The following is a 21,118-nucleotide window of genomic DNA, read 5'->3' as shown; positions in this document are numbered from 1 at the left end:
TGCACTGCAGGGGAAACAGTTGACCTGTAAGGTGGCTCGATGTCGCCCTCTGGTGCACGGTGGTAGTTTTTACCACTGCAATGCACCAACATGTGCCTCAGAACCTTGTGTCTTGTTATTGTTTCTTAGGGGAGGATAAAAGCGTTGCACCTTCATATTAAAGTTGTGTTGAAGTTAGCTCAGAGTTAGCTAGCATAGCATAGAACGTACGTTACCTTCTACATTGCTAATTTTTTATTTTAAGACATTGAATTATCGCATTTAAATGCGAAAGCGCTGACTTTGTCGACTGCTTTTTGTGAGTCAGAGCTTCTAGGTTTTTCATGAGTGAGCGTTATCAATGGCGCTGAGGCATTTTCCGACGTTGGCACCGGTTTTATGGGTTTCCTATCGAAGTAAAACATTTGGACGGTCGATAAAAGCGAGTTTGTCGACAGCAAAATCCTACAGCACTACAGCAGGAGGTGAAAACACAGGAAGAGGTATGTGTGGAAACATGCAGTGACTCAATAGTGACTGTTGGCGGCAGCAGAGGCCGACATGTCAGCACAGACATAACACACCTGTCGTCATCAATAAAGTCATTAAAGAGTCAACACACAACACAAACAAGAGGCAATGCTCACTACAAATGCCCCAATTGTGTAGTTAAACACACTTATTATTTTACACTTGTTTGACTTACAATATGATTGATAAACCTTTGCATGTTCAGGGATCATAAAGGAACAGGCTCAGGTGTAATAAATCAGATTTAATTAGGGCTCAGTTCCATAAAGTCCACCAATTGTCCACATTAAGTTGTATTGACGGGGTTAGGTAAGCACTATTGCATATGTGAAAAATATTAATATTAATAGTATAAAGCCTTTATGTGGCTCCAGAGGAAGCTGCGTGTATGTTGCATTATGGGTAATGAAGGCACACGGTTTGGAAAAGTGTTCCAACAGTGTTATAGGACTGCAATGCTAGACCGGTGAACATCTTTTAAAAACCTGTCGCCTACATTACCCACGATGCAACTTAGCCACTGAGTGACATCACTGGAGGCAATTTATCAGATAACATGCCGCTTCCTCTGGAGCCACAACCCCAGTATAATTATAATGTCCTTGGCCACAACAGGTTTACAATTTTTTTCACATATGCAGTAGAACTCCCCAAGACCTGTAAACAACACTTTTATGTGCAAAATTGGTGGATAACCCTTTAAATGACCCAGTGAGCCAGCAAGCACAATACAAAGGCCTTGAAAGTGTAAAAACCTAAACGGCATGCTGTCATTATTAAAGGTTCACTATGTAGTTTTTGGGAAGACACTTTAATCAAAAGAGAAAGATCATCATTGACTGATTTTTATTTTTTTATTTCCCTCATTATGGAAAAAAGTAAACATTTCTGAGTTTGTATTATTTCCTCATTATTTTTATAAATATTAAAATTTTGAGTTTGAATTTCCTGTCAAACTACATAGTGCCCCTTTAATGTATTTTGTCCCACCTGTAGTTTTCCTCTTTTGTTAAAGCATCTTTTTATAATAGCTTTTTTGCTAAATAAATGACATCATCAAAAATACTAATGACATATTTTTAATTAACTTATCATTTTAGAGCCATTTGTAATTGTTTTTGCAGTTTAAATATGTGTTAATAATGCATCATAATCGGTTGCAGCCCCCCTCCAACAATTACAGTACTAAACTGTGATCCTAATGTTTAATATGCCCTGCTGGCTTGCTGCATGTTGCTCACAATAAGAAGTCCTAAAATGTAACTGTGAAATAAAATGAAATCCCAGCACTACACACAGGTAGTTAAACTGTGGTTCCACTCCCTTGCACACACTGCACTGTGTGATAATTTGTTTGTGGTGTAGCAGAGTAGAAAAGGGCTGCCTGAGACAAATTGCCTTTAGCTTCACTTCACCAGGTTTTGTTTAGCAGTCTCTTCTCCTTAGAATAGATTGTGTGAGAGAGGTTAATGCATCCAGTGGCTTTGCTTCCCTGCTGTTCTCTCTTGGATGCAGTTGCCTCTGGCTGCGGTTGACAGCTGGATTCCCTGGGATGACCCCAACAATGTCAGGTCAACTGCTTGCTGCAACCTCAAGCCACAATCACTGGCACACACACACTTATAAACACACACTGAGTGAGACAGAGCGAAAGCCAAGAACCTCACCTCAGCCCAGACCATCTCTTTCATTGTTTCACCGTCTGTCGCTGTTTCTGTTATCAAGTCTGTCCACATAAAACGATTTACATTCCACCTCCATCCCTCCTACTGTGGGGTTTAAACTTAATGTCTGTGAGTCGGCCTCTCTCTAAGTGTTGCGGTCCATATTGGTTTCTGTCTGTGCATCTTTATCATTCTCTGTCATTAGTTGCGGGACAGACTGTGGTCACAGAGCGCAGGGGGTGCGTGGTTACCGTGGGGATAAACCGCCCTGAGGTGCGTAATGCGGTGAACCAGGAGACGGCGAGGCGTCTGCTCGAGGAGCTGGAGGCCTTCGACAGTGACCCGGACTTGAACGTGGCTGTCCTGCATGGGAAAGGTAAGAGAAGTGTCTTGCTCGTTGATTCAGGTAGATTCTTACAGACATAGTGCAGAGTGTCAGCCTGGCTTAAAACTTGTTGAGGGTTTTTTGTCTCTTTCCCTCCTTTTCTTATATTTCAGCTTCAAAGGAAAGGTTTGACTTTATGGGAAATATGCTTTCTTGAAGATTAAGATGAGAGGAATAACAGCATTCTTATGTGCATATGCTATAATTGTAGTTACTGCCAGCAGCCGGTTAACGTAGCTTACCCAAAGACTGAAAACAGGGCGACAAAGATATTCTTGCTTTGTGCAAAGGTAACAAAAAACACCTACCAGAACCAGAAGTCTAAAAACATCACGTTATGGTTTAACCAGGGATTATGTGCTGGACAATTTTTTTATTTGGATTGATTGATTGATTGATTGATTCATTCATTCATTTTAAAAACACATACTTATGCCTAAATATGCCGTTGTTAAACAGTTAACTGTAAACATAATAATGATGCATCAACTTAAATGTATATTCAGTTGAAATAGTGAGCATGACATATATAACATCAAGCCCTCGAGGTAATTTATTTGTAATTATTCAACACAGGGTTGCACAATGAAATGAAAGTTGTTCATACATGCTGCACACATTTTAATCATTTCATTCATTCTTATTCACCTTATTCTTGACTTCGCAAGTTTACCCATGGTTTATAGCGGTAGTCGGTTATGCTCTTCCGGTTGAACTGGTTGAACTCTAGCTGGTTGTGTTTACGCTAGCATAGCTGTCATGCTCGCTCTAAAAAACGGCTTTTAACGCAAAGAAAGCGTCAAAATGGACAAAAATCGGAGGTGGATACACAGTACGGATGTTTTAAAAAGTCGTGAGGACAGTTCTGTAACAGTGCCTCACCCGTCAGTTCTCATGGAGTGGGTAGATGACATGAAGCAATGGCCCAACGTTAGCTACAACAACATAGTTAATTATCTTGTATTTTCTGAAGGTGTTGACAGCGAAGCATTACGCAATTACAAAAGCACAGAAGCATACAACTACCTGCACAGTAAAAAAATAGGGAAAGTACTGTTGAAGAAACACAGCGAGTTTATATTTCTGAAGGCAGCAGTAGAGCCCAGCCAGAGCGTCAATCAAACTAAACATACAGCGTGGATAATGCTGAAGGAAAGTGGAGTCGTGGAATTTTCTTGAATTGTTGTGGCAACAAACAACGGCACATGTTGTACCGGAGCTCATTTTAAAAACAATTTAGCATTTATCACATAACGCTAGTTGTTTTGGGCTAGCTTGGCGGCGGCGATCAGTCATGCAGTTGCAAGGCACCTGGAAACAGAAAACCGCCGGTGGAAGTAGTTGTCTGTCATGGCAGCACCCATAGGCTTCTGAAGAAACTGGTGAATATTGTAGCATCTCATTTTCTTTAGACTTTAGATATAATATAATATGAGTATTGATCTTTTTTATTTATCTCTTGGCAAGAAAGGGAATAAATGCATTTTCCAAAATACTGAACTATTCCTTTAAAGAGAAAATCAGGGCATTGGAGACATTGTAATGGCAAGTTGGAGATTGTTCAGTGCTTTCACTGAAGTGTTATTTTATTTGAGCATGCCGAGTCCAAGACAAATTTCCCCACGGGGACAAGAAAATATATCGTATCGTATGTCTGAGTGAATTTCACAACTTCTTACCTTCACGGTTTAATAAGTCAAGGAGAGCAGAGTCTATAGCCCTTCATTATAATTTTTGTATGAGCTGAAAAATATTCACAAACCAGAAAAAAGAACATTGTAGGTCACAGAAGTTCTATATTGCAGTTGTGAAAATTTGTTTTCATCCTTTCGTCAGCCCTTCACCTCTTCCTCTCCTCTGTCCTCAGCACTACACCTTCATCTTCTCCATCAACTTCTTCCTCTCCATCTTTTTTTCCAGCCGTTGCTCCACAAAGTCCTTAGATCTTGCCGACATGCCAAGGTGACCAGACTAGTGCACACACAGAAAAAACACACACACCTGTGAGGTGGCCTGCACTGTGTCAGCCGCCCAAAGCCAGAATCATGCCATGGCTCCTAATAACTCTAAAAATAATCATCAGACACACTGAATGAACTCCTTCCCTCAGTGGAAATAATGTCTTCAACCTGGATCAACCTGTCTGCAGCAGAATGTGCACTGTGGCCTCAAGAGACACAAGTATATACTTTGTTTGGTACTTCAGAGGTTGGAGCCTCTCCAGATGACGACTGCTGAGTGCCACCAGTCTCAGCTGTGAACAGAAAAGTGTGTGTGTGTGTGTGTGTGTGTGTGTGTGTGTGTGTGTGTGTGTGTGTGTGTGTGTGTGTGTGTGTGTGTGTGTGTGTGAGAGAGAGAGAGTAATTAGCTCGTGTTAAATGGGTTAGCACAGTAGGTCGTTCCAGCTAAAGCTGCTCTTCTTTGATTCCCACAATGTCTTTAATGTGCTTTTAATCGTCCCACCACACATTCCTGTCAGCAGGTCGTCCTGTATCGCTGCTCCACTGTAACAAGAAGACTGACCTTCACTGGTGATTAGCAGTCTGTCTGTGTTATGAGATGACAAGCAGGGAGGTTCTAGTTTGGATGTAGTGTTTCTGAAAACATAAGGAATCCATTTTGTCCATATTAGCGCTGACACGATCACTCTCTCAGCTCTCGTTTTTCAGTGTCGACATGTTTTTTTTAACTTGTAAAATTAAGAGTAATTGCTTTCTGCAGGTTTTGAGTATGCTGGCACATATTTAGAGAGTTTGGGATTCGGATTTCTGTGGGCGTTTGCGGTCAGGTACAATCTAGATGTCAGCCCAGCTGTGTCACTACAGGCACATGTTCAGCTGAACTGAGATGAAGCCACTTTTAATGTCGGTAAAGCCTCACTAGTCCCATAAAAACACATTGTTCAGCCCTGAATTTGGTTTGGATTTGATTTAACATTAACAAAATTCAGCAGCAGCAACTCATCTGAAAGAATGAGGTCAAGTTAATGTGCTGACCAATCAAGTTCTTCTCCATCAAACCTGTCTTTGTTCACGGAGCATAGGCCTTTTTCACAGGAGACATTTTGACTTGTCATAGTAGGAAAACACATGTTTTTACTAATACAGCCCTGATTCCAAAAAAGAACATAAATGAAAACAGATTGCAATCATTTGTAAACAAACTGTTTATACAGTAATGGGTTTACAAAGTGGTCTCTTGCCCATGTACTAATATCTTTTATGCAATCATGTGTTTAACAAAGTGATGAACCTCCCCCCATCCGTGCTTGTGAATGACTGAGCTTCTTGATGCCCAATCTTGATACTGTCACCTGTTACAGGTTTGGAAAGTTCTAAAGTGTGTTTTTTAAGCGTTCCATAACTTTCCCAGTCTTTTGTTGCCCCTGTGCCAACTTGTTTGAAACGTGTTGCTGGCATCAATTTAAGAATAAGCATTTATTTGCAAAAAATCAATGAGCGTAATGAGGTAAAGCATTAAATGCATTATCTTGGTGTTGTTTTAACCACAGCATAATTGAAAAAGGATTAGCAAATGATCACGTTCTCTTTTATTTATGTTTCACACAGCATCCCAGCAACTTTTTTGGAATCGGGGTTGTAACATTAGCACCTTTTGTTATTTTCAAGTGTCCCACTAAGTCACAACAGTGTGACAGTGAGTCAGCACTGAAACTGAGCGCAGCTGAATGGAATTCAGCTATAATTACCAGCCACGACAGCGTAGGCTGGTAATGTTTTCAGTTTTGTGAGTCTGTGTGTTTGTCTCATCATAGCAAAATGTGCTCCTGGAGACAACTTTGTTGCAGTAGCAGAAGGGATTGTGTTTTTTCCCAGGTGTTTATATGGCTGTCTGTCTGTGGACAGATTATTGTCAGCACGATGGCGTCACAACCAGGATAGATGCAGTCATGAAACTCCACAGGATTATAGTTGGGATCAAAATGATATAGTTCAGGCATAGTTCGAAGATAGGCGAGGTCAGAACCAGGAGGACTGAGTTCTGTAATATTGTAGTTATCATTACTGAGTAGTCGTGGATCAGAACGTGAACATGTTGATTGTCGTGACCGGTGTGATCCCATTGTAATATGGTCTCTAGTTCATTTAATGCTTTACACCTGTGCTCTTCCTACTGTGTCAAAATGTCTATGGTGAAAAAAGGCCTACTGTCATTTTAAAAAGGAAATGTCTCCAACATGTTTTGCTTGTATCCACTTAAAATTAAGCAAATGTATGTGATTTTTCATCAGTGGTTTTGTTTATGGGTGTCTATTATTTTTGCCCAGTTTAACTAAAGACAGATTTTTTTCCTGTTACCTGAAGAAAAAACTGAAACTCTTGTAACTGTTTAGCACATGTTTTTTCCGCTTTACTACTTTATTAATCATCCCGCCACACCTGAGATTTATCTTGTGACCCCCTGGAGGGCAGACACGACTGTCAACACACTTTTGATCACATAATATTCTTTCTACAGAAGAAATGGTCCCTATGAAAACATTTTTTTTGTGTGTTCAGCATGAAAAATGTGTTTCCTTTTCATAATTAGGCTTAAATGACCTTTTAATGCTTCAGCTTAGTCTCCCAATCATTCCTCTTCTTTCATTGCAACATCTCTGATGTAACCGCACTGCACTTTTTAAACTCCTGCAAAATGTTTATGTCAGTGTTCATCACTCAAATGATAAGTAAATAGAGTATCTGTCGCTCTGTTTTACCTCTCAGTTCACTAACAAACCTCAAAGAGTCTGAATAATGTGGTACCATCCACCATGAGTGGAGCAGCTCTTCGTAGCTTCTGCTCTTTTTCTCCTACAAGGACAAAGGGGTTTAGGGAGCTCCGTCACATCACTACTCCCATAAACAGCATGACGCACTGTTTTTCTATAATTGCCCTGCGCTGACCCACAGCTGTAATCAAAGCTCCCAGTTGATGGGTGTTGCTGGCACATATGTTTGTTATAATCATTTTCATTACAGTTACATTAAGGAGAGAGGAGGATTTTATGAGTCCCGGGCCGAGCCTGTGACATAGTGTTTGTAGGCCTCTTGGGTAATGTTGTAATTACCACATGAATCCAACGGAAGGGGCTGTGGTTGAAGTATGTTAGTCTTCCATTAATGAGGATATTGTGTATGTGCATTTGAGTGTGCGTGCGTGTGTTTGAGCACATGCATGATCTGTGACTATGTATTGGATTTGGGCTCTTTAGGGAAGAGAAGCATTTGTGTGCCAGCCAGCCCAAAGCAAGCTGCTATCCAAATTGCAGCCCTCGGACTCCAGCTCAACTTGTTGTTTTTTTCATCCTCATCATTTTCCCTTCCTCTCTGACTTTCCAGCTGCCATACTTTGTAATTTTGTGGTCTCCTCCAGGAGGGAATTTCTGCGCTGGTTATGATCTGAAAGAGCTGGCCAATCACACAGCCTCCCTCAAATTGGAGCAAGATGTCACTAAGGGTCCCGGTCCGATGGTGAGCTCCTTGGGCTGTGTGTGTGTGTGTGTGTGTGTGTGTGTGTGTGTGCGCTGGTGAGGGTTATATCTATATTTCCTCATGATCTTAATGGAGGGCTAAAGGTTCCCACAAAAATATAAAGCAGAAGATGTGGTCTGTACTGATTTGGGGCGACAGGTAGTGGTAAAGATTTTGGTTTAGGGACTGATGTTGAATCGGGGAACTGCAGCTGTGTGTTGTTCACGTGCAGAAAATCCACTGGCACACTGCATTTGCTTGACAAAGAATAAGGATCATATCACAAATGAAGTACTGTAAGCCATAAAAACTGCAGCCTGCATGAAAGCTGTTTGGATTGCATGTTAAGTCTTTATGATTGAGTGGACCTCCTGTGCAGCAAATTATAGCACTGCATCTCTTACAGAATACACACAGTGCTTCATTTGTTCAGCGACAGCCAGAACTCAGATCATTTGTTACTCATTTGTTTGACCAGTTTTAGAAAGACACCGGGAAATAAAATCTGGAACACTTTTAAACCATGAAAATCAAAGAGGCAAAAAAAGTTCGACATGCATAGTGAAAATATACATTCACATGGACATGCTACAAATGTGCAGTGGATGTATTCTACAGGAAGCGGTGTTGCTGCCTTGTTAACAATGTGTATCCCCTCTGTGTTTACACTGTGTTAAGTCATACAGCTTTGCATGTATAGAGTGTGTGTGTTTTGATGTGCTGATCTGGCCGTTTCCTCCAGGGTCCATCCCGTTTGCAGCTGTCGAAGCCGCTGATAGCAGCAGTCAGTGGCTTCGCTGTGGCTGGAGGGCTGGAGCTGGCTCTGCTGGCAGATCTGAGAGTGGTGGAGGAGAGCGCCGTCATGGGGGTGTTCTGTCGCAGGTTTGGTACGTCTGACACCTCATGTTACTGTTGTCTTTACTGCTACGACACTCAGTACTGCACTATGTTGCACTGTACTTCTACTAGTAGTGGTGCTCGGACTAAGCTACTAATTCTTTGTTAAAAAAATGCTATTAGTGCCATTACTGCTGGAAGCTTTTAAACATGTATTCAAGGTAGTTTCACTGAGACATTGGGGGTTCAGGGCCCTGTTTAAAGGGACAGTTCATCACAAAAATCAAAACTACATATTTTTCCTCCTACCTGTACTATTTATTCATTTAGGTGGCATGGGTGTTAACGCCAAGCTTTGGAGATATCGACCCTTGAGATGTCTGCCATATCTTGTATATAATGGAACTAGATGGCACTCGGCTTGTTGTGCTCAAAGTGCCACATAAGCAGTTTTTATGTAGGAGCTATTTTCTTTCCACCAAACTACACCCGCAGAAAGAAGTATACATCTACTCATGACTGAGAGACGAGATGTAAACATTAAGGGCGTCCTCCTCAGCTGAGCTGTAACGTTAGCCAGCTCAGTGCTGATGAAAACCATCTAAATGGATATAAAATGCTTCAGGTAAGAGGAAAAATACAGTATCTGTTGTTGATTTTTGGGGTGAACTGTCCCTTTTTAAGGGCAGCAAAGGGATTTTTAGTGAAACATTTAGTGAAAACATTAATTTCAGCTGATATTATTCCTTCAAGTTTCTCCAACAAATACTGATAGTATTGATACTGTGACAGCTACTCCACAGTACTACCTCTACATAACTACTGCTGTGACTAAATGTCACTAGTTGTCATAGTAGTAATATTGCAGCAGTTGTAGTATTAGTACTCTGCTCCTACAACTACTTAAAACACTTCTCTCTGCTTGTGCTAGTAGTATTATTACTTGGACGGCCCCCACTGCAATGACAACCACTCCCTGTTACTAGTATAATGTCAGTCAAATACTGGCGATGCTAATGGAGATGCCGTTTATCTTTCAATCCTGCTACTGTTAACACTGCTGGCAGTTGTAATGGGAAACATTCTGCTGTTAGCACTCCTGCTATAGAAGAACCAGCAGACCATCTCTCTTCCCACTTACTCTCCTTCTGCCTGTCAGTGGAAGTGTCATTGTTTTTCTTTGAATCCAAGCATACATCATCTGTCTCCTAATGCCAGGAAGTCTACGCTGTTTCTATTTTTCAACTTTGTTACTCTGTCCTCTGTTATCACCCCAGCCTTCTCTTGTTTTGTGAGGACGTAGTCACGGTACGATAACACCAGTGACTGTGACCTTCTGGCATCACAGCCAGAGTCTGCTGGGCAGTCTTGATAAGTAGGAGAGGAAGCCACCGACTGCCAGGTTTCCACTGCGGGGCCAAACAGGGCTTACATATTATTTATGTCACACAATTTCCTCATAAACAACATTTTCCTTTTTTGGCGTCTCGTAGCCTACTGGCACGGTTTGCCCGCTGACTCGACTATAGTTTTAAAAGAACAAGTAGTACTTTGGATCTTGTGTTGTAAACACTTTAAGCTAATCCTGATCCCAGCAGGTCATGGTTGGCTTTACTATGTAGAAGCGTCTCATGTCGGACCATTGCAGAATCTCTCATATAGCTGTCATTGCTTTAGCCATGCTGCTAGAGGGTTTAAAATACGACCATGGTGTTTATAAATACAACTGTTGTACTATAATTTACTGGCAGTACTAGATTTAGAGTGTAAACATGCAGGGCTTATCATCTCAGGCCTGTAATTTAACAGGAGAGCATCCTGGCAGTGCCGTCATCGTTCTGTCTGTCCAACTGTCCGTCCTCCCACACTGTCTGGTGGCAGGTCTTCAGTGCCAGGCCTCGCTCCAGTCGCTGCAGTGGTACTCAGGAATCCATTTACCACCATTATTTTAGATGTTGAATAGCTTTAAAATAATTTATTCAATAGCTAAACATAATATTTAATAACATTTAGAAACCACCATGATTTAATGCTCCATATTAATGGGAAAACAGGGAACAAGCCTCCAACGGAATTATGTATGTAAATTATTTCTGCCAATCCAATTAGTTAATCACCAGCGATAGCTATTGAACTTCACTACTACTTAACAAATGATGTGTGAAGTATCAAAAATCATCAAGTACTGAAAACTGTAAGATTGATCTTGTTACCATGCAATGTAACTTTGGGGAATCCTTGAGTCCTGGTATTTGTGTGGATGCAACATGACCTGCACCACCCATCCAAACACCGTTGCAGACCAAGTACACTCCCTCATGGTAATGGTACTCAGTGTGATCAGGACAGTGGGCCCTGCCACGCTGCAAAAACTGCTCAGGAATGGAGCGTGACAAAGAGCTCAAGGCGTCGCCCCGGCATCCAAATTCCCCAGATCCCAATCCCATGGAGCACCCATGGGATGTGCCAAAAGTCCGATCCATGGAGGGGTGGGCACTGATAGCCGGGAGTGCTATTGCCATTAGGAGGTGTGTACTTGGTCTACAGGGTCGGTGGTGCGTGACAAGTATCATCATATGAATGCCAGGACCCAAGAATTCCCAGAAGAACTTTGCATTATAACATGATGATCAATGTTATTCACTTCACCTTTTAGTCATATCCATATTTTGGCTGATCAATGTATCATCTTGTTTCCTTTTTGATCAGATAGTTGAACAGCTGGATCCTCAGACATCGTCTTAATATTTCTCAAAGTAAGGAATAAAAAAATGATGGTTTTGGTAACAGTAGCACAACTCTTTTTTCATTTAAAATGATACTAAGAAGATACTATGACTCGAATCTAGTTGCATATGTCCTCTGCTTGTCATTGATTTTTTGCAATTACAGTTTAGCACAATCTTTGCTGTCTGCCAGAAACAAAAATGCCTGAATTGCAGATAGAAGTACAGATTAGAGGAGACGCAGGAGAAGATGCATAATGCCTTGGTTATAATTTTTTTAACAGTGGATTATCTGTGCATCTGTGACAAAAACTGACAAAACTCTTTTCAACAGATTCTAAAATCTCAGTCTGAGCTCTGCATGTCCCATCAGGGATGAAATTAATCCAACGCCTGCACTCAGACCTCTTCCATCAGCTCAAAACTATGTTTGGGAGGTAGAAATGAGCATTGCTGCGGTTTCAACACATTAAGTTGCACATTTCCTCCCAGTAATTAATTCTCTGCCTCTTGATTGCCACATATCTTCAAGGCTTGTTTGTCAACACATTTGCGTAGTTTCCCCCAGTTTAGTTAAAGCCACTGTGGTTTTTCATTCAGATGTAGCCAAGCGAATATTACTTTGACTCCTGGTTTTTAGCATTTATGTGCTCATGCTCTGCATAGTTGAATGCTGCACAACCAGCATCTTGACCCTTTCAAGCCTGTAGTTATTGTACTTTAAATCCTGGAGTGGGTGAGGAACATTAACACGATTTGATGGGGCTGCATTTCACAACGAGACATTTCACATAAGACCTTAAGTTAGGACCTTAGATAAGACCTTAAATAGACTGCTTCACAGTGGAAAAGACACAGCAGCATGCATTTAAACTTTATTTCCCCAACATTAAACAATTGAAAACCAAACTTCCCTGCCCATTTACATCAAACGTAGCGCTGCTCTGTGGGACGCACAGTTTATTTAAAGATCCTGTGTTTCTTACCGATTATTTCCTTTTAATGGTTGAATTCTGTAACCGTTTTGGGGTCGGGCACAGATGGCAGCAGCCGAAGGGAATCCCTGATGGCTTTGGAGTCCAAAAACCCTCAGAGGCTCACTGCACTGCTCTGATGTGGGCCAATGGCAACCATAAGGATCTGACAGCTTTCTGGCACGTGATTGGCTGCCGAACCTGCGGCTTCCTGTCTGGGGCCCCTCTGCCCCGCCGAGGAGGAAATGAGAAGGAGGAGATGGTTGCGTCACAGGGGTCTGGTATTAGTGTCTACTGCTCATTGAATTTTGAGACCTGAATGAAAAAACCACCGTGCTTACCTAATTCCCTGATGTTATTTTGGTTTCTTAAACCAGAGGAACATCACACAGCAGAAAAAGAAGTTGGCACCGGAAAAGGAAACTTAAAATACTCCAGTAATGCTTCATTCAAGGATTTTTCTTTAAATGGTGAGGCTAAATCAGGAAAGCATGGAGGTTGTTCAGGATTGCTATGATAGTACTCCTCTGATTTTCCTGTTTGAAATAGAGACCCTTCAGATACACACACAAATCAGTCATGTCCGTGTCTCCTCCCTCTTTCTTCCTCTTAGTTTTAAGTCCTGTCTCATACCTGGACAAGGGACAGACGAAGAGGGCCAAAGAAGAAGAAGCCACATGTTGAAACGAAGTCAAACCTCAGTCCAAAGCTGACATAACATGGGCCAATTAAAACACCCGCTCAGTGAGTTTGAAACTGAGTGACATAGTCCAGTGGTTACATCATCTCGCCTCAAAACGGCACAGCTTTTGAAACTTCAGGTTTCTTTTCCAGAGTGAATGGACACAGCAGTGGAGTACAGAGACGAAATCAACATTTTGCGTGCATTAAATGATGGCAAAATATAGGCAGTCACAAATAGGCTCATGTTACAGCTCACACTTGCCAAAACTGCCTAAAATGTAGTGACTTTGGGGGCAGCTGCCAGTTTCATGGTTTAAGGCCCTCTTTGCAGCCTTGGTGGTCTCACATAAGGGTTCTCTGCAAACTAAAGAATACACAGCCCTGGTATTAACTCAGTGGGTTAAATACATGAAATCAAGTTAACTGTGTGGCACTCATCTTTGACCCAGCCCAATGGGAGCTATGTCCCTTCATTCCCAGCGGGTATTTCAAAGTGAGCCTCCAATTGAAGGCCTGCTCTTTTCCCTCTGTCCATTTAGTCTGGAGTTGTCCGGAAATCGTTAATCCACATCAAACTTAATCGCATTACCCTCATGGGAGGCTATTGTAGTGGGTCTTGCTTTGATGTGGTGAGGATACCAGCAGTACCAGCAGCAAACCAGAACACTTCAGTGTGTCGTGTTTCACACTCTGTTCACAGGTTATTAGAAGCTGTAGATGGTGGATGTGATGTCCCGTGGAGTGTGGTCTCCTCCTGTTGTACTTGGCAACCAAAACAGAAAAAGTCATCAGTTTTGTATCTGATATTGGTACCAAGTACAAAGTGTGTTGAGGGGTCAGCGAGGGGTCAGCTACAGGTCAGCAGTCTCATAGCTAGTAGGGAGTTGATAGCCCATTTTACAGAACTCCCACGATACCGCTGCAACCAAGACTTGTTATCACGTTCGCTTTGCTCTTTACACTGAACTAACACCGCTGGCACAACGCCCCAGGTGTCCCATCCTGCCCTCTTACGTACACAGACGTCGATTCGGCACTAGCGGTGCCATAGTTCAGGTTTTTAAAAGGTTTTTAAAAAGCCACCGTGCATTGTAGTCAGCTCTCCTAGCAGACCATCTAAAAGCCCCTGTATCATTGACTCATCAGTGCTGTGTCTACTGCTCATACTGAAAATTGTAATGGAATACTTTAAATGGTCTGTTTTAGCAAATGAATGCTCATTGAGGATACCAATAAACAAAATTCCGAAGAACTAGAAAAAATGCAGCTTTTTGTGATGACTCGTATTGGATTCAGGGAAGAGCTCAACTGTGCTGTTATCAGAGGCTGACACATTATACCAAACACTGTAGCAAGTAGATAAAATACAATGTTTGTACTCTCCTCCAGACTTCTCCTACATGCCAGTCAGATAAGCTGTGATGTCCCTGTGATGCAGGAAGAGAACCACCTATCTAGTTATTAAACAATAGGCTTTGCTGACTCATGTTCAACCTTGTTAATAACAAGCCACAGTCTTGACAATGGGCTTATCTGCTTTGAACAAGAGCACACAGGGCTCCTGTGCAAATGTTTAGCCCATTATTAAAAGCCAACAACGACAAATCCACGGTTTTGTTTTGCGGACACTGACTATCTCCTATCAGGATCACTTCCTAACATTTTCTTCTATGAAATTTGGAATAGGGGATCAAAACCACCTCTCTACACTTCAGCCATCTTCTTTCAAGCCAAGCATGCCTTTTGTGTTAAACTACTTCAAGGAGGTGCATGCTCCCAACCTCCCAGCTCCCATTCATGTGGGACAAAGCACAGGTCTGTGTAAATTCCCTCAAACAGGACACATCAGAGACGGGACTATCTGACAGAGAAAGGAGGGTGAGGGTTGGAGGTGCAGGAGACGAGTGCTGTGGATAAGGAGGGAGATCCTTCCGGTTGCTGATAGCGATGGTGCCAACAGCAGCACCAAAGACAGACAGACTGGAGGTCAACCTGCCTCTTTATCTATCAAGAGCCAGGCTCTGTCTTCTCTGCCTCATTACACCTCAGTGTGCTGCTTACTGTTTTCTAGAGAACCTCCTGTCTCTTTCCGTCATTCCTTTTTATTTTTCTTTCCGTCTTTTCCTGTAATTGAGGGTGACGGTGCTAGACACGACCTAAAGAAGCTCTTTGCACAAATCAACTTTTTGTCACTGAGGACTAGTGCAGTGATTCCTCACCAGAGCTACATGTACCCCAGAGGGTACTTCTGCAGTAGGAGTAGCTCAACAAATTTGATAAACGCACAAACAAACACAAAAACACTCAAAGAAACAATCAAATGCACGATTTGAAAGGATTAAATACTTAAGTAGTAGTAGTAATAAAATACTGAGTCAGCTGGAACATGGATCGGCTTAACAGGAAGATATAATTATTAAATTGTTCCCTAAAGTAATGGATAAATAGTTAGCTAAAGGTAATGGATACAAGTGTTAGACATTACTTTTAGCTAATTATTTCAACCGTTTATCCATTACTTTTAGCTAAATTGTCAAAATAGTTAGCTAAAGTGTTGTTGGAATATCTAAAATAAATGACCAATCTATTGAGACAGTTACCTAAGAAATGCAAAAACTGTTGAAAGTTTGAAAAACTAAGCTAAAAGTAAAGAATAAATGTGAAAAAGTTTTGTTCAGTTACAATTGTCAAAAAAGTATAGCAAAAGTGGTTGAAATATTGAAAAGTAATGGATAAGTGGTTGAAAAATCCAGGCTCTCCCACTCATCAACAGTGTTAACTACGAGTTTAGAAACAATTCAAATTAACACATTTGGAACTTGATGGCCTCTTGATTTTATCTGATAGGGCTGTGAATTTCCTGTACACACGACAGTGATGTTTGGGAACTACTAGACAACGTGTGTGTGTTTGAACTGTGCAGACTTGCTTGTATAGGAATGCCCTTGTGAAATGTAAGTGTGTGTAACTACATGTGTTTTAAGACAAAGCTCCACAGAGTAAAACCTTGGCTGAAACACACTCGGTTGTTGTCTCAGTCAATATTGAAAAGACCTTGAACCTCACACACACCTGTGCTGCAAGGATATGTGCTATTCTTACGATTGAACTCCAGCAGAAGGGAATTCAGGCGTTTCATCGGCTCTGCCAGTGCACTCTGTAATTCACATTTCAGTCGAATACATTCCTGTAATGGGGGATGACTGAAAATTTGAGTGAAATCTAGTATTTGCGGACAGTATAACACCCTCCTCCCCCACCTAATCACAGTCTTCTGTCTGTCAGAGCGCCATATGTGCTGACTGCCTGAACCCAAAACCAGGCCCCTGGATTGGTCGCACATGTATTAACACTGGTATTCCATGTATTCCAATTCAATTCATTTGAACGACATGGACACAGAGAGTAGCTCGCAGAGAATGAATAGAATCACAGTATTTCCACGACTCCCTACTGAATGAGAGAAGAGAGAAAAAACCCCTGAAAGCTAGCATGATGATTTGGGGTTATGAAAACATGTCCGACACATGTGCTCTCAATAAGGGGCGGTCAAATAGAATCAGCGACTTGGAGGAATTAGGGAGTCGGGATTGTGCCGTGGAACTTGGGAGCGCTGAACGGTAGAAAGTATGCCAGTTCCAGCTGGTGCTCTTTAGAAATTAGGACAGATGCCAGAAGCTTACTGTACCTTGCAGTATGCTCTCTCTCTCCTCTTGTTTCTGTCCCTCGCTTCCCTCCCATCCTTCTTTCTCTGTGGTAGTCTCAGTAATAATGCAAATGTGTCCAGTGAGACTGAGAGTTAGGAGGAATTTTAGTTTTCATGTACTGACAGAAGGAAAACATAGTTACAGTTAAGGAATGAAATCGTTCAAAAACTTTGTTCCCCTGACAGCTGTAACCGATTAATGCTAGCAGTATGTTATATATTTCTTAGTGTTTCTTTGACTGTTTTCACACAGCTGAAGTGTCCTGAACTCAATTCAGTGACACACTGGCCTACATTTCCTTTCACCTTTAGCAGTTAAGGGATCCTAATTTTTGTCTAAAGCTGCCCACCCCTGTATTCTGGATATACTTTTCGCTGGCACAGGAATCCAAACGTAAAAGAGCGATTGTGCAGCAGGAAAGTGTAGATGATTTATGTCTGTCTGTAATACAGACTACTTTTAGGGTGTAAGGCAGGTTGCACCTCATAATTATTTACATTATCAATCAACCAATTAATTTTTTTCCCCTCGGTGTTACGGTGAAACAAGATGTCACAAAATCAAGGAAAGTTGTCTGAGTTTTCTTATCTGTAAAACAGATAAAAGTAGTTATGTTATGTTCACATTTGAGAAGTTTGAACAAGAGACAATTTGACTATTAATTTCTTGATGAAAGTAATAAAATACTGATTGACTACTTGAATAATAATGAAATAATCGTTTGAGGCTCGTGCAAGACTTTAGTATAAGTATAAATGCAGTGGTCTGAGATGTAGCATGAAATATTTTCTTGTCTTGTAAACATGTTTTCTCAGGGACTACAGCTATAAATCAGTTTATAGCCAACTCTGGTCCAGCTCAGAAGCTGTGCACTGACCCTGTCAAATAAACAAATAATTTAATAATTATTTTAGATTCTCTGCCGTGCTAAGCAGAGATTTTTTGGTACTCCTTTTGGCGCAGACACGTTTTACACTGAACACCTTTCTTTCAGGAGTCCCCCTGATTGACGGAGGCACAGTGCGGCTCCCGCGTCTCATTGGTCTGTCACGAGCCCTCGACCTGATTCTGACTGGACGACCTATCGGAGCGCAGGAGGCTCTTGCCTACGGACTGGCTAACAGAGTTGTTCCTGACGGCCAAGGTATTGGAGTTAGTTTAGATTATGTGTTCATCAGGGCTGTGTCATACATTAGATAGGGCTAAGGATCAAAAAGTGTCATGCTTAGACAGATTCATAGGCTTTTTTTTTTCTTCATCTTTGATCAGATGTCTCCAGATCAGAAGCAGAAACTTTGACTCATCAAAATGTGATCTGAAATAAGCCAATTTTTTTAACCCTGCTACTGTACATCAGTCTTAAACATGATTACTAACATGACTGCCATTGTAGTGCTTTTTTGTTTATCCTGTAGTAGTTATATACAACCAGAGTTTCTGCTCATAACACAAAAAACAACAAGTAGGAGGTTAAGACAAAGAAAATGTAGGGATCGTCAGTCCAGTGCAGCACACAAGATGTCAGTGGTATATTTACAGTGGATTGTAGTTTGTATTGTAGGTCATTCGATGCCAAATGTTCGAGATGTGAAGACCAGATACAGAGGAGGCTGGAGGTCCTCCGTCTGTTGGGGTGGGAAGTAGAAATCATTATTCACTGTGAGGACGATTCATGTGTGTACCACAGAGAAACAGGCCTGTGACCCAGTTTCTCTCAGGAAACAGTTTTTAAGAGACTGTCTTATAGGTAAGATCAGACAAAAATCCTATATAATCTCAATTTGTTCCAGTGAATCTGTTCTCTTTATTTGGCTCCAACACTGCGCTGAAGCCATAACTCAACATTAGCACTGTACTCTCCTTACTCATTCAAGCAGCAGTCTGAGGATTAAGCTATGCACGCATTTCAATATGGCATTTCCTCTATTATATTAATGCATGAGCACTCCCGTATCCTTAAATCCCAATAAAGCCTTTCCATGTGCGATTCTCACATTCCCTCCCCTCTCTCCTTGGACGTTAAAAGAAGATTAGCTTAATTCTTTTAGGAAGTTCTTCTTCCCACAGTCGAGCCTCGGCCTAATTGGCCTCTCTGAGAGATGATCACTTAGCGCGGGTTTAACATCAGAGGGAAGCGAAGAAGTAGCAGCTCACCAACACATACACACACGCAGGGCATCAAAGTATGGCATCATGAGGCGTAGTTTTTTCCATAGGACTGATCTGGATGTAGTCCAATGCTTTGATGTGGCTGAGGAGGCAGAGTGGCACGAGTAAAGCTCAGAGAGACAAAGCAGCACAGAGGGGCTGGTGATTTTGGATTTTGTTATAAGAGAAGGGATTATCAACCTGTATACATTTCATATGTTATAAATGGCCATACTGCTAAGTGTGTGAATATTCTTCTGTCTGTGTTCATGTGTGTGACTGTGTTGGACTGACTTCATGTTGCTACCACAGCTTTACAGGCTGCCCTGGAGTTAGCAGAGCAGATCAGCTCCTTCCCTCAGCAGTGTCTGCGGGCCGACCGCTCCTCAGCCATGTACAGCTGCTACGACGCTCCCTCCTTCACACAGGTACACCTCACGTAGGAATTCTATATTATCGTACCTGATCTATGAAGCCACCATTTTCTGATTCATATGACATACGTACAACAGAAGGTACAGGTCAGTTCTTTCACAGATTTACTGAAATAAATCCCTGTCATAACGCCTTAAAATAGTTTTTATCAAGTGTGTGAGAGAGTCAAAGTGTGCGTGCTGATTGGACACACACACACAAAACCCTCTTTTGGAACTTTCAGGATGTTGTGAGATAAAAGTCCCAGTGCTGATTTTTCTCAGGTAGTCGTGACTCAAATTGGTTGTGAAGCACTTTAAGGAATAAAATGTAACATTTCCATATTAAAATGTCTATTAACGTTGTTGAGCTGTGTACTTGCAGTATCCCAGATGTTCTCAACAATGTTCAAACCTAGAGAAATCCATGCATTTGTTCACGGTTCAGGGAAACATCAGATGATACGTCAGACACTGAGAAAGGAAGCTGGCAAATTAGCCTTCACAAATTGCCAAGTTGAGTTTATGTAAAAACTTTCTGTTATGCAAAAAAGTGATTTTTAATTAACTTAGCCGTTCGTCCTCTGTCCAGGCCATGCAGTATGAGATCGACCATGGAGTTCCTGTCATCCAGTCAGAAGCTGTCGCCGGGGCAACCAGGTTCACTACGGGAGCAGGAAAAGGAGGAAAATTCTCGTAGGATTTAGTTTACGGAGGCCTCATGAATTGTGATTTTCAGGTGATCTAACACATCTTGCTGCATCCATGTTGGAGGACAATGGTTATGTTTTTAAACATACATTGAACTTGTGTCAACAATACCGAACCATAGAGACCATCTATTTATCTATTTGACCATATTCCATCCGGTTTGATCTTGTATTCCGACTTTGCCTACTCATTACCGAGCCATCCATATTAGCTTGTAATCTATGCATCACTTCTTACATTTCAGAAGTAGATATGGTGAGTAGTAGGTCCTACAATGTCTTTATTCTGCAATAAAATTGTACTAAAATGGTTACAATGTTCACTTTATTCACCCTGTTGTATTTTAGGTTTAATTATTATTATTTAGTACGGGTGTGGGTTTCAGTTGTGAGCAGTATGCTCAGTTGTAACAAGTAACATCTGAAACACCAGAAATATAATACATAAAGGTAAAGTTAGTGTTTTATTTGAAAGTCGCGATTTCTAATTGTTGGACAGCACCGTTTTCCTCCCAACTTTCAGTCCCCAAGCTCCACATTTCATGTAGCAGCGTGTACACAGCTGTCTGCAAATGAAGGCCGTTTGGACTCTGATGGCTGGGAGTGGATGGAGCTCCACATCAAGTATAGACTGGGGCTTTAACTTTCATTTTCTTGATGAAAAACACACGCACAGCTTTGTCTGTGCTCCCCAGAATTGGGTTTAACCCAAATGGATTAAACTAAACCAAAGTGTAATTTTTTCTTCAACTGAATGTCAAACTGGATAGTTTGATTTCCTTATCTGTGAATTATGAATATACATGTTGTTTAAAGAAATTGTCTTTCGCCTTTTGAATTTTCTCTCATTGAGCTGTATGACCGAGATATCTTTATGTAACGAGTC

The 21,118-nt window shown here is 41.5% G+C and overlaps 1 protein-coding gene across 1 annotated transcript; it reads left to right on the top strand.

The window, feature by feature from the left end:
- The first annotated feature begins 145 nt into the window (after positions 1–145).
- On the top strand, positions 146–20,564 carry LOC311249157 (enoyl-CoA hydratase EchA19). The gene is made up of 7 exons (XM_084339964.1): positions 146–482; positions 2,380–2,550; positions 7,936–8,033; positions 8,776–8,920; positions 17,956–18,105; positions 19,422–19,537; positions 20,115–20,564. Exons 1-7 carry the CDS (start codon positions 341–343, stop codon positions 20,220–20,222), a joined length of 930 nt encoding a protein of 309 aa, XP_084196090.1. The 5' UTR covers positions 146–340; the 3' UTR covers positions 20,223–20,564.
- The last annotated feature ends 554 nt before the right edge of the window (positions 20,565–21,118 follow it).

The sequence above is a fragment of the Pagrus pagrus genome, assembly GCF_965226575.1.
Source record: "Pagrus pagrus genome assembly, chromosome: 20".
Lineage (NCBI taxonomy): Eukaryota > Metazoa > Chordata > Actinopteri > Spariformes > Sparidae > Pagrus > Pagrus pagrus.
The sequence above is the reverse complement of the archived record's forward strand: the minus strand, read 5'-3'. Positions and strand labels throughout refer to the sequence as shown.